A 13,404-nucleotide genomic window follows, 5' to 3' on the forward strand; every position below is an offset into this window, starting at 1 on the left:
AGGAGGAGACACTTTTAGTTGGGCTTTGATGGATGAAGGGAGCCGTTCAGACAGGGGTGGTAGAGGATGCTCCCCCACGGGCAGAGGTGGGGAGGAGGGGCTGTGTGTGGTATATTCATCAAAGGACAAGTCGTGAGTGAAAGGTGGGAGTGGAGTGGGGAAGTGAGAAAAAGTGCCTGGAGGGAGGCTAGAGAGATCGGCTCAGGCCAGGGAACCAAAGGCGGCTTTACAGCCCGTGGTGAGACATCACCATGTCTCATTTTGGGAAGTTCGCTCTGATTTTGGGGTGTGTGTAGAGGCAAGGATGGGGTTGGGACAGAAGTACAAGAAGCACTGTAGTGTCCTAGAGGCACTGGGGAGCTGGTGCAGTGCTCTGGGAGAGGTTTCCTGAAGGCCAATTAAGTGTATATATACATAAATATATATATATATATATATATATATATATATATATATATATATATTTTTTTTTTTTTTTTTGAGACGGAGCAGGCTGGAGTGCAGTGGCCTGATCTCCACTCAGTGCAACTTCTACCTCCTGGGTTCAAGCAATTCTCCTGCCTCAGCCTCCCGAGTAGCTGGGATTACAGGCGCCCACCACCACCATCAGCTAATTTTTGTATTTTTAGTAGAGACGGGGTTTCACCATGTTGACCAGGCTGGTCTTGAACTCCTGACCTCAGGTGATTCACCCGACTCGGCCTCCCATAGTGCTGGGATTACAGGCATCAGCCATAAATATATATTTTTTTAAAATTCAAAAGTAATAATACTCAGTTGAAAACCCCAAATTATGCGAAAGTATAAAAACAAAAACCGTGAAGGCTTCCTTTCCCTTCCCTGCTGCTTTTCCAGGTCCTGGGGCAGTTGCATCTTGGTGCTAAGTCTCAGGGGAGACGGAGCCCCTCCGAGGCCTCACCTAGCTGTATCTGTGTCTGGGACTCTGCTGACATTTCCTTTCTGACGTTAATAGCATCTCTGGCTAGGTGCGGGGGCTCACACCTGTAATGTCAGCACTTTGGGAGGCTGAGGTGGGAGGATCACATGAGTCTAAGAGTTCGAGACCAATTGGCAACATAGTGAGACTCTATCTCTAAAAAGATAAAAAAATAAACCAGGTGTGGTGGTACATGCCTGTAGTCCCAGCTACTCAGGAGGCTGAGGCAGGAGAATCGCTTGAACCCAGGAGTCCAAGTCTGCAGTAAGCTATGATTGTGTCTCTGCACTCCAGCCTGGACAACAGAGTGAGTGTCTGTTTCTTTAAAAAAAAAAAAAAAAAAATTAGCATGTCATCTGCTTGCATTTGACTTTGTCCCTCCTCTTTCCTGCACAGACGAGAACTGTTTAACGTCAACCAGGGAGCCCGACAGAATGCCCGTAAGATCCTAGTTGTCATCACAGATGGAGAAAAGTTTGGCGATCCATTGGGATATGAGGACGTCATCCCTGAGGCAGACAGAGAGGGAGTCATTCGCTACGTCATTGGGGTATGGAATGCCGCTCTCAGGGTGATGCTTCTGTGGAGGGTTTCTATGTGGGTCCATCCTCCAATTTGCAAATATTAATAAAATCAAAGTGACATGAGAGCTATTGCTAGCTCATATACACCATATCAGCTATCTGTTGCCACATCAATGCTATGTAATAAACTATCCCAAAATTCAGCAGCTTAAAATAATAAGTAAGCCTGTGGGTCAGCCAGCCAAGAGTTCTGGTTTCAATGGCCTTCCTCAGCCATTAGCTGCAGGTTGGCAGGCTGCTCTGCTGATCTTGGCCAGGTTCTCTCTGCTTCTGAGGGTTGCCAGCTATGTCATCTGCTGGACCTGATGGCCTTGGGTGGAACCACTGGGGTGACTTGGCCCTTTGGCAACCTGCCTCTCATTCTCCAGGGCTAGCCTGGGCATGTCCTCATGGTGAAAACGGGAGCAAGAGAACAGTGGAGATGTTGCAAGTGCTTTTTCATGCCTCTGCATCATGTTTGATAACATCCATGGGTGTCATGAGCAGTGCAAGGTTAGAGATAACCAGGTCCATGCAGGTTTGTGTCTTTCTGCAACATCAGGCTTTCGTTGATCCTGTTTCAATCACAAATGCCACGAGCTGCATGGAATTCCCAAGGAGGCAGTTCTCCTTAGTGCATCCTGTTCACTCGGACACTCTGGCTCAAGCCACCCACGAATCAGTCAATATTGCAAACTATATATAATAGTATACTTAATCAATATATAAAAGTTATAGGTTAAACATTCCACAACAAACAAAGTAATGTTTGACATCAGAAGAAAAAGAAAGAGGAGAAAGGATGAATGAAAAGGACTCCTGGTCTGGGCCCAAGGGTCCTAGTCACATTAATCTTGCAAGGCAGAATCTCTGATGTGGCAGAGTCCTCGGCGGCAAATGCCAGACTCTCATCACAAGCGACTGCAAGGTGTGAGTTCCAACGGCTGCTTTGAGCTGGTGAAGGCTAGATTTCTTCTAGTCACAGAGCCCTCTGGTGAGAACAGACAGGGAAGAATGTGCTTGTTTGTGTCCTTATCTGGTTGGATGTAGTCTTTATTTGTTTGTTTTATGTATGTATTTATTTGTTTGTTTACTTACTTATTTATTTATTTTGAGACTGAGTCTCGCTCTATCGCTCAGGCTGGGGTGCAGTGGCATGATCTTGGTTCACTGCAACCTCCACCTCCCGAGTTCAAGCAATTCTTGTGCCTCGGCCTCCTGAGTAGCTGGGACTACAGACATGCACCACCATGCCTAACAAATTTTTTTTTTTTTTTGTATTCTTGGTAGAGATGGGGTTTCACTATGTTGACCAGGTTGGTCTTGAACTTCTGACCTCAAGTGATCCGACTGCCTCGGTCTTCCAAAGTGTGCGATTATAGGAATAAGCCATCGTACCTGGCCTATTTAAAAAATTTGTTTAAAACAACCTTATCCTTGTTGGCAAAGTGCCCTGTGAAATATACAATGGAGCCTTTTTCTAAGATGGAGTCAGTTATGTCAAGGGTGCTCTATATACAATGGGCTAAAGCAAGACTCATGCCTGAGCCCAGAGGTAATGAAGTGGGCAGATGACTCCACCAAGAGCAGGAGGGCACAGCAGAGCGCTAGGGAAAAAGGCCTGGATACAGGAAGAGGCAAGGAGTCAGGATCATCAGTGTAATCAAACTACGACAGCACCTGCGTGACACAGAAAGCGATATAACCATGGATACATGCCTTGGCATGTAGGAAATACCTTCATATAAAGACAAAACCTCACCTTCCTCTAGGCGGAGGTCAGCTCCACACGAGGAGACATGGCACAGCACATGGATCAGCAGCTGGATTTCTGCCCCAACTTGCTTCCTTAGCACAGTGCCTCATGCAGTGTACAACCTGCCCAACTATACCTGGCAACCCTGTCTCAGGGACCTTCTGATGCATTTCCTCACTTGATGAATAATGGTTCAGACTACTTTCCTGCAGAATTGTCTTTGTCAGATGATACTGCTACCCTCAGACCATGACTTGGCCTCTGTTCCTTGGTAACAGGTGGGAGATGCCTTCCGCAGTTTGAAATCCCGCCAAGAGCTTAATACCATTGCATCCAAGCCACCTCGTGATCACGTGTTCCAGGTGAATAACTTTGAGGCTCTGAAGACCATTCAGAACCAGCTTCAGGAGAAGATCTTTGCGATCGAGGGTGAGTCAGGCATCTGTGTTCCCAGAGCAGCTCCTTAGGCAGCCTTCCACCCCAGAACACATAGTCCCCTCTAGAATCCAGACCTTCCTAACCCTTGATATCCCCCAGCATCAACTCTCTCCACTTCCTTCAGCTCTCAGTCCCAGCCTCACTTCGTCAATTCCTTTGAAGTCAAAGAATCCATACTTTTACCTCTAATTTTGCAAATCTTGGCTATAGGCTGGTAAATTGGAGTATGGGGGTGTCAAATCCCACCCAGTGTTTTAACAGAAATTTGGTTGTGTTGCCAGCAGTCGTCTGTTTGGTTCACTATTATATCCCAATTGCTTAGAACAGTGCCTGGTACTCAGAAGGTGCTCAATAAACGTTTGTTGAATAAAAGGAATTGAGAAATTGGGGGATTTCATATACAGTCTGGGTTTATGGCTTATCTTGAAAAGCTGGAAGATTAGACACTTTGAAGACCTTGAAGACCGCATTCCCACTTGGCAGGAAGTGGCTGGAGGTGAATGGCTGTCACCCTTCTAAGAGGGACATATGCTGTCCAGCTTGACACAGATTCCGTCGGAGTCTCCTTTTGTCTGGCCACCAGAGCATTTGGGTTTTCAGTACCTATTCCAGGTTCTTCTGCTTTCTTTTCTTTTTCTTTTTTTAGAGACTGAGTCTTGCTCTATTGCCCAGGCTGCAGTGGAGTGGTGCGATCTCAGCTCACCGCAACCTCTGCCTCCCAGCTTCAAGTGATTCTCCTGCCTCCGCCTCCCGAATAGCTGGGATTACAGGCGCATACCACCACGCCCAGTTAATTTTTGTATTTTTAGTAGAGACGAGGTTTCAACATGTTGGCCAGACTGGTCTCTAACTCCTGACCTCAAGTGATCTGCCCATCTCAGCCTCCCATTATAGGCGTGAGCCACCGTGCCCAGCCTTCTGCTTTCTTTAGTGTAGAAAGTTCTCCTCTTCACAGGTACTCAGACAGGAAGTACCAGCTCCTTTGAGCATGAGATGTCTCAGGAAGGCTTCAGTGCTGCCATCACATCTGTAAGTGGCCCTTCATTAAATTGCGGGGGTGGGGCAGCGGGTAGCAAAAAGAAGAGATAGGAGAGATGCGGGGGTTTGGGGACTCTTCTCTGTGATAGGTACTTGGGAGGTAGCTCTGTGAGGGGCAGCGGTGGTCCCTTCTTCCTTCCTCATCAACCCTGTTCTACCTCTTTCCCAGAACGGCCCCTTGCTGAGCACTGTGGGGAGCTATGACTGGGCTGGTGGAGCCTTTCTATATACATCAAACGAGAAAAGCACCTTCATCAACATGACCAGAGTGGATTCAGACATGAATGATGCTTACTTGGGTAAGTGGGGAGGGCAAGGGTTGCTCTAAGAAGGGGTCAGGATTTGGCATAAGTCAACTAGCATAGATGTCTAGGTCTTTCATAGGTTCTTGGGATAGCTTTAAAGACAGAAGCTTCAATTTTTGTTTGTTTGTTTTTGAGGTGGAGTTTCTTTCTTGTCTCCCAGGCTGTAGTGCAATGGCACAATCTCGGCTCACTACAACCTCTGCCTCCTGGGCTCAAGCGATTCTCCTACTTCAGCTTCCCGAGTAGCTGATGTTACAAGAATGCACCACCACCGCTGGCTAATTTTTTTTTTTTTTTTTTTTAGATGGGGTTTTGCTCTTGTTGCCCAGGCTGGAGTGCAATGGCACAATCTTGGCTCACCACAATCTCCGCCTCCCAGGTTCAAGCGATTCTCCTGCCTCAGCCTCCTGAGTAGCTGGAATTACAGGCATGTGCCACCACGCCTGGCTAATTTTGTATTTTCAGTAGAGACAGGATTTCTCCATGTTGGTCAGCCTGGTCGCGAACTCCCGACCTCAGGTGATCCACCTGCTTTGGCCTCCCAAAGTGCTTGAATTACAGGCGTGAGCCACCGTGCCCGGCCTTTTTTTGTATTTTTAGTAGAGACCGGGTTTCACCATGTTGGCCAGGCTGGTCTGGAACTCCTGACCTTAGGTGATCCGCCTGCCTCAGACTCCCAAAGTGCTGGGATTACAGGTGTGAGCCACCGCACCCGGCCAGAGACTTCTAAATTGAATTGTAATTATGTTCATAAAGAGAAATATAGTGTAGGGATCAGTTACCCCAACACAGCAAGCATGGGGCTGCCCCAGTGCCTACTCAAGGAGTGGGTCTGTGTGGTGGAGGAGGGGTCAGGGAATGCACTTCACTTCTCAGACCCCCACCTTCAGGTTATGCTGCCACCGTCATCTTGCGGAACCGGGTGCAAAACCTGGTTCTGGGGGCACCTCGATATCAGCACATCGGCCTGGTGGCGATGTTCAGGCAGAACGCTGGCATGTGGGAGTCCAACGCCAATGTCAAGGGCACCCAGGTGAGTGTGGTTTGTGGAGCATGAATGTGCAAACAGAGGCGCCCTGGGGGCTTAGAGATTCCAGGAGGGGCATTCAGATGACATGCATGGCCCTCTTGTAAAGGAGCCTTTGGAGGCTGTGAGCTGGGAAGTTGTGGGATCAGCTTAGCATTTGAGAAAGCTGTGTCCTCAGCTTTTTAATGATAGATAACAACGCTTGCCTGTACAGAGCGCTCTATGGGTCTTCCTGTACTCAGAGCTGGTATTCAACCCATATATAACCAGGATAGCCCTGTTAGTTAATAAAATATTGAACTAATTCCGTATTCATTGATAAATGGTGGATTCTTCCTCAGCCATGCACTCTGGTGCTTCCCCAGTCTCTGTGGGCTTCCCTATGATCCAGCAACTATGAGGTCAGGCAGGACACTTCACAGACCCTCCAGGATCTGCTCCAGCTATGGCCCTGCTCAGTACCTGTGCAGCCCCAGATGTTCATTATTTTGAATATCACCCCTGCAAAAGCAGCATGGTCACATATTATGTGGGAACTAGTGAGTGAGGCAAAACTCTGTAGTCAAAATCATTCTTGCAAATTCCTGAGATAGGACTGCACCCATGATATGGTGCCTATAGTTTTTTATTTTATTTTTATTTTTTAAATTATACTTTAAGTTCTAGGGTACATGTGTACAACATGCAGGTTTGTTACATATATATACATGTGCCATGTTGGTGTGCTGCACCCATTAACTTGTCATTTACGTTAGGTATATCTCCTAATGCTATCCCTCCCCAGTCTCCCCACCCCACAACAGGCCCCGGTGTGTGATGTTCCCCACCCTGTATCCAAGTGTTCTCATTGTTCAATTCCCACCTATGAATGAGAACATATGGTGTTTGGTTCTCTGTCCTTGCAATAGTTTGCTCATAATCATCATTTCCAGCTTCATCCATGTCCCTACAAAGGACATGAACTCATCCTTTTTATGGCTGCATAGTATTCCATGGTTTATATGTGCCATGTTTTCTTAATCCAGTCTATCATTGATGGACATTTGGGTTGGTTCCAAGTCTTTGCTATTGTGAATGGCACCACAATAAACATATGTGTGCATGTGTCTTTATAGCAGTATGATTTATAATCCTTTGGGTATATACCCAGTAATGGGATGGCTGGGTCAAATAGTATTTTTAGTTCTAGATGCTTGAGGAATCGCCACACTGTCTTCCACAATGGTTGAACTAGTTTACAGTCCCACCAACAGTGTAAAAGCATTCCTATTTCTCCACATCCTCTCCAGCACCTGTGTTTTCTTGACTTTTTAATGATCGCCATTCTAACTGGTGTGAGACAGTATCTCATTGAGGTTTTGATCTGCATTTCTCTGATGGCCAGTGATGATGAGCATTTTTTCATGTGTCTGTTGGCTGCATAAATGTCTTCTTTTGAGAATTATCTGTTCATATCCTTTGACCACTTTTTGGTGGGGTTGTTTGATTTTTTTCTTGTGAATTTGTTTAAGTTCTTTGTAGATTCTGGATATTAGCCCTTTGTCAGATGGGTAGATTGTAAAAGTTTTCTGCCATTCTGTAGGTTGCCTGTTCACTCTGATGGTAGTTTCTTTTGCTGTGCAGAAGCTCTTTAGTTTAATTAGATCCCATTTGTCAATTTTGGTTTTTGTTGCCATTGCTTTTGGTGTTTTAGTCATGAAGTCCTTGCCCATGCCTGTGTCCTAAATGGTATTGCCTAGGTTTCCTTCTAGGGTTTTTATGGTTTTAGGTCTAACATTTAAGTCTTTAATCCATCTTGAATTAATTTTTGTATAAGGTATAAGGAAGGGATCCAGTTTTGGCTTTCCACATATGGCTAGCGAGTTTTTCCAGCACCATTTATTAAATAGGGAATCCTTTCCCCATTGCTTGTTTTTGTCAGGTTTGTCAAAGATCAGATGGTTGTAGATGTGTGGTATTTCTGAGGGCTCTGTTCTGTTCCATGGTCTATATCTCTGTTTTGGTACCAGTACCATGCTGTTTTGGTTATTGTAGCCTTATAGTATAGTTTGAAGTCAGGTAGCATGATGCCTCCAGCTTTGTTCTTTTGGCTGAGGATTGTCTTGGCAATGCAGGCTCTTTTTTGGTTCCATATGAACTTTAAAGTAGTTTTTTCCAATTCTGTGAAGAAAGTCATCAGTAGCTTAATGAGGATGGTATTGAATCTATAAATTACCTTGGGCAGTATGGTCATTTTCACGATATTGATTCTTCCTATTCATGAGCATGGAATGTTCTTCCATTTGTTTGTGTCCTCTTTTATTTTGTTGAGCTGTGGTTTGTAGTTCTCCTTGAAGAGGTCCTTCACATCCCTTGTAAGTTGGATTCCTAGGTATTTTATTCTCTTTGAAGCAATTGTGAATGGGAGTTCCCTCATGATTTGGCTCTCTGTTTGTCTGTTATTGGTGTATAGGAATGCTTGTGATTTTTGCACATTGATTTTGTATCCTGAGACTTTGCTGAAGTTGTTTATCAGCTTACGGAAATTTTGGGCTGAGATGATGGGGTTTTCTAAATATAATCATGTCATCTGCAAACAGGGACTATTTGACTTCCTCTTTTCCTAATTGAATACCCTTTATTTCTTTCTCCTGCCTGATTGCCCTGGCCAGAACTTCCAACACTATGTTGAATAGGAGTGGTGAGAGAGGGCATCTCTGTCTTGTGCCAGTTTTCAAAGGGAATGCTTCCAGTTTTTGCCCATTCAGTATGATATTGGCTGTAGGTTTGTCATAAATAGCTGTTATTATTTTGAGATACATCCCATTAATACCTAGTTTATTGAGAGTTTTTAGCATGAAGGGCTGCTGAATTTTGTCAAAAGCCTTTTCTGCATCTATTGATATAATCATGTGGTTTTTGTCTTTGGTTCTGTTTATATGGTGGATTATGTTTATTGATTTTCATATGTTGAACCAGTCTTGCATCCCAGGGATGAAGCCAACTTGATCATAGTGGATAAGCTTTTTGATGTGCTGCTGGATTCAGTTTGCCAGTAATTTATTGAGGAATTTCGCATCGATGTTCTTCAGGGATATTGGTCTAAAATTCTCTTTTGTGTGTGTGTGTCTCTGCCAGGCTTTGGTATAAGGATGATGCTGGCCTCAAAAAAAGTGAGTTAGGGAGGATTCTCTCTTTTTCTATTGATTGGAATAGTTTCAGAAGGAATGGAACCAGTTCCTCTTTGTACCTCTGGTAGAATTCAGCTGGGAATCCGTCTGGTCCTGGAATTTTTTTGGTTGGTAGGCTATTAATTATTGCCTCAATTCCAGAGCCTGTTATTGGTCTATTCAGGGATTCAACTTCTTTTTGGTTTAGTCTTGGGAGGGTGTATGTGTCCAAGAATTTATCAATTTCTTCCAGATTTTCTAGTTTATTTGCATAGAGGTGTTTATTGTACTCTCTGATGGTAGTTTGTATTTCTGTGGGGTCGGGGATAATATCCCCTTTATCATTTTTTATTGCATCTATTTCATTATTCTCTCTTTTCTTCTTTATTAGTCTTGCTAGTGGTCTATCAATTTTGTTGATCTTTTCAAAAAACCAGCACCTGGGTTCATTGATGTTTTGAAGGTTTTTTGTGTCTCTATCTTCTTCAGTTCTGTTCTAATCTTAGTTATTTCTTGCGATCTGCTAGCTTTTGAATATGTTTGCTCTTGCTTCTCTAGTTCTTTTAATTGTGATGTTAGCATGTCAATTTTAGATCTTTCCTGCTTTCTCTTGTGGGCATTTAGTGCTATAAATATCCCTCTACACACTGCTTTAAATGTGTCCCAGAGATTCTGGTATGTTCTGTCTTTGTTCTCATTGGTTTCAAAGAACATGTTTATTTCTGCCTTCATTTCGTTATGTATCTAGTAGTAATTCAGGAGCAGGTTGTTCAGTTTCCATGTAGTTGAGTGGTTTTGAGTGAGTTTCTTAATCCTGAGTTCTAGTTTGATTGCACTGTGGTCTGAGAGACTGTTTGTTATAATTTCTGTTCTTTCACATTTGCTGAGGAGTGCTTTACTTCCAACTATGTGGTCAATTTTGGAATAAGTGCGATGTGGTGCTGAGAAGAATGTATATTCTGTTGATTTGGGGTGGAGAGTTCTGTAGATGTCTATTAGGTCTGCTTGGTGCAGAGCTGAGTTCAATTCCTGGATATCCTTTTTAACTTTCTATCTCATTGATCTATCTAATGTTGACAGTGGGGTGTTAAAGTCTCCCATTATTATTGTGTGGGAGTCTAAGTCTCTTTGTAGGTCTCTAAGGACTTGCTTTATGAATCTGGGTGCTCCTGTTTTGGGTGTGTGTATGTGTGTGTGTATATATATATATATGATAGTTAACTCTTCTTGTTGAATTGATCCCTTTACCATTATGTAATGGTCTTCTTTGTCTCTTTTGATCCTTGTTGTTTTAAAGTCTGTTTTATCAGAGACTAGGATTGCAACCCCTGCTTTTTTTTGTTTTCCGTTTGCTTGGTAGATCTTCCTCCATCCCTTTATTTTGAGCCTATGTCTGTCTCTGCATGTGAGATAGGTCTCCTGAATACAGCACACTGATGGGTCTTGATTCTTTATTCAATTTGCCAGTCTGTGTCCTTTAATTGGAGCATTTAGCCCATTTACATTTAAGGTTAATATTGTTATGTGTGAATTTGATCCTGTCATTATGATGTTAGCTGGTTATTTTGCTCATCAGTTGATGCAGTTTCTTCCTAGCATCGATGGTCTTTACAATTTGGCATGTTTTTGCAGTGGCTGGTACCGGTTTTTCCTTTCGATGTTTAGTGCTTCCTTCAGGAGCTCTTGTAAGGCAGGCCTGGTGGTGACAAACTCTCTCAGCATTTGCTTGTCTGTAAAGGATTTTATTTCTCCTTCACGTATGAACCTTAGTTTGGCTGGATATGAAATTCTGGGTTGAAAATTCTTTTCTTTAAGAATGCTGAATATTGGCCCCTTCTCTCTTCTGGCTTGTAGAGTTTCTGCCGAGAGATCCACTGTTAGTCTGATGGACTTCCTTTTGTGGGTAACCCAACCTTTCTCTCTGGCTGCCCTTAACATTTTTTCCTTCATTTCAACTTTGGTGAATCTGACAATTATGTGTCTTGGAGTTGCTCTTCTCAAGGAGTATCTTTGTGGCAATCTCTGTATTTCCTGAATTTGAATGTTGGCCTGCCTTGCTAGACTGGGGAAGTTCTCCTGGGTAATATCCTGAAGAGTGTTTTCCAACTTGGTTCCATTCTCCCCGTCACTTTCAGGTACACCAATCAGACGTAGATTTGGTCTTTTCACATGGTCCCATATTTCTTGGAGGCTTTGCTCATTTCTTTTTACTCTTTTTTCTCTAAACTTCTCTTCTCACTTCATTTCATTCATTTGATCTTGAATCACTGATACCCTTTCTTCCGCTTGATCGAATCGGCTACTAAATCTTGTGCATGCATCACGCAGTTCTTGTGCCAAGGTTTTCAGCTCCATCAGGTCATGTAAGGTCTTCTCTATGCTGTTTATTCTAGTTAGCCTTTCGTCTAATCTTTTTTCAAGGTTTTTTGCTTCTTTGTGATGGGTTTGAACATCTTCCTTTAGCTCGGAGAAGTTTGTTATTACTGATCGTCTGAAGGCTTCTTCTCTCAACTTGTCAAAGTTGTTTTCTGTCCAGCTTTATTCCATTGCTGGTGAGGAGCTGTGTTCCTTTGGAGGAGAAAAGGCACTATGATTTTTAAAATTTTCAGATTTTCTGCTCTGGTTTCTCCCCATCTTTGTAGTTTTATCTACCTTTGGTCTTTTATGATGGTGACATACAGATGGGGTTTTGGTGTGGATGTCCTTTCTGTTTGTTAGTTTTCCTTCTAACAGTCAGGACCCTCAGCTGCAGGTCTGTTGGAGTTTCCTGGAGGTCCACTCCAGACCCTGTTTTCCTGGGTTTCACTAGCAGAGGCTGCAGAACAGCAAATATTGGAGAATGGCAGATGTTGCTGCCTGATCTTTCCTCTGGAAGCTGTGTCTTAGAGGGGCACCCAGCCATATGAGGTGTAAGTCGACCCCTACTGGGAGGTGCCTCCCAATTAGGCTACTCAGGGGTCAGGGACCCACTCGAGGAGGCAGTCTGTCCATTCTCAGATCTCAAACTCCATCCTGGGAGAACCGCTACTCTCTTCAAAGCTGTCAGACAGGGACTTTTAAGTCTGCAGAAGTTTCTGCTGCCTTTTGTTCAGCTATGCCCTGCCCTTAGAGGTGGAGTCTATAGAGGCAGGCAGGCCTCCTTGAGCTGTGGTGGGCTCCACCCAGTTTGAGCTCCCAGGCTGCTTTGTTTACCTACTCAAGCCTCAGCAATGGCAGATGCCCCTTCCCCAGCCTCACTGCCACCTTGCAGTTCAATCTCAGACTGCTGTGCTAGCTGTGAGTGAAGCTCTGTGGGCATGGGACCCTCCGAGCCAGGTGCAGGACATAATCTCCTGGTGTGCCGTTTGCTAAGACCATTGGAATAGTGAAGTATTAGTGGGGAGTGTCCCGATTTTCTGCATACCATCTGTCATGGCTTCCCTTGGCTAGGAAAGGGAATTCCCTGACCCCTTGCACTTCCCGGGTGAGGCAATGCCCTGCCTTGCTTTGGCTCATGCTCCATGGGTTGCACCCACTGTCTGACAAGCCCCAGTGAGATGAACCCAGTACCTCAGTTGGAAATGCAGAAATCACCCATCTTCTGCGTCGCTCACGCTGTCAGCTATAGACTGGAGCTGTTCCTATTCAGCCATCTTGGAACCTCCTCTGTCTGTAGTTCTTTAAAAAAAAAAAATTTCAGGCAGGGCATGGTGGCTTATGCCTGTAATCCTAGTGTAGCAGGACAAGCCATAGACAAAACGCCTCAAACACCGAGTTAAAGAAAGAAGGGCTTTATTCAGCCGGGAGCTTCATCAAGATTCTTGTCTCCAAAAACTGAGCTCCCCGAGTGAGCAATTTCTTTTCCTTTTAAGGGCTCACAACTCTAAGGGGGTCCACATGAGGGGGTTGTGATCAATTGAGCAAGCAGGGGGTACATGACTGGGGGCTGCATGTACCAGTAATGAAAACGGAACAGAACAGGACCGGGATTTTCACAATGCTTTTCCATACCATGTCTGGAATCTATAGATAACATAACTGGTTAGGTCAGGGGTCGAACTTTATCCAGACCCAGGACCCAGTGCTGGGCTGTCCACCTGTGGATTTCATTTCTGCCTTTTAGTTTTTACTTCTTTCTTTGGAGGCAGAAATTGGGCATAAGACAATATGAGGGGTGGTCTCCTCCCTTATTCCCCCTCTTTGAGACTCTCA

At 44.4% G+C, this 13,404-nt stretch overlaps 1 protein-coding gene across 2 annotated transcripts in view; it reads left to right on the forward strand.

The window, feature by feature from the left end:
• ITGAM (integrin subunit alpha M) overlaps positions 1-13,404 on the forward strand; it is a 79,867-nt gene that overhangs the window by 12,253 nt on the left and 54,210 nt on the right. For both annotated transcript variants that reach the window (XM_007990737.3, XM_007990746.3), the window contains exons 8-12: positions 1,334-1,487; positions 3,535-3,685; positions 4,650-4,723; positions 4,902-5,031; positions 5,928-6,070. In XM_007990737.3, coding sequence (XP_007988928.2) covers positions 1,334-1,487; positions 3,535-3,685; positions 4,650-4,723; positions 4,902-5,031; positions 5,928-6,070 — 652 coding nt within the window. The remainder of the gene's footprint in view (positions 1-1,333; positions 1,488-3,534; positions 3,686-4,649; positions 4,724-4,901; positions 5,032-5,927; positions 6,071-13,404) is intronic.

The sequence above is a fragment of the Chlorocebus sabaeus genome, chromosome 5 (assembly GCF_047675955.1).
Source record: "Chlorocebus sabaeus isolate Y175 chromosome 5, mChlSab1.0.hap1, whole genome shotgun sequence".
In the NCBI taxonomy this organism is placed as follows: domain Eukaryota; kingdom Metazoa; phylum Chordata; class Mammalia; order Primates; family Cercopithecidae; genus Chlorocebus; species Chlorocebus sabaeus.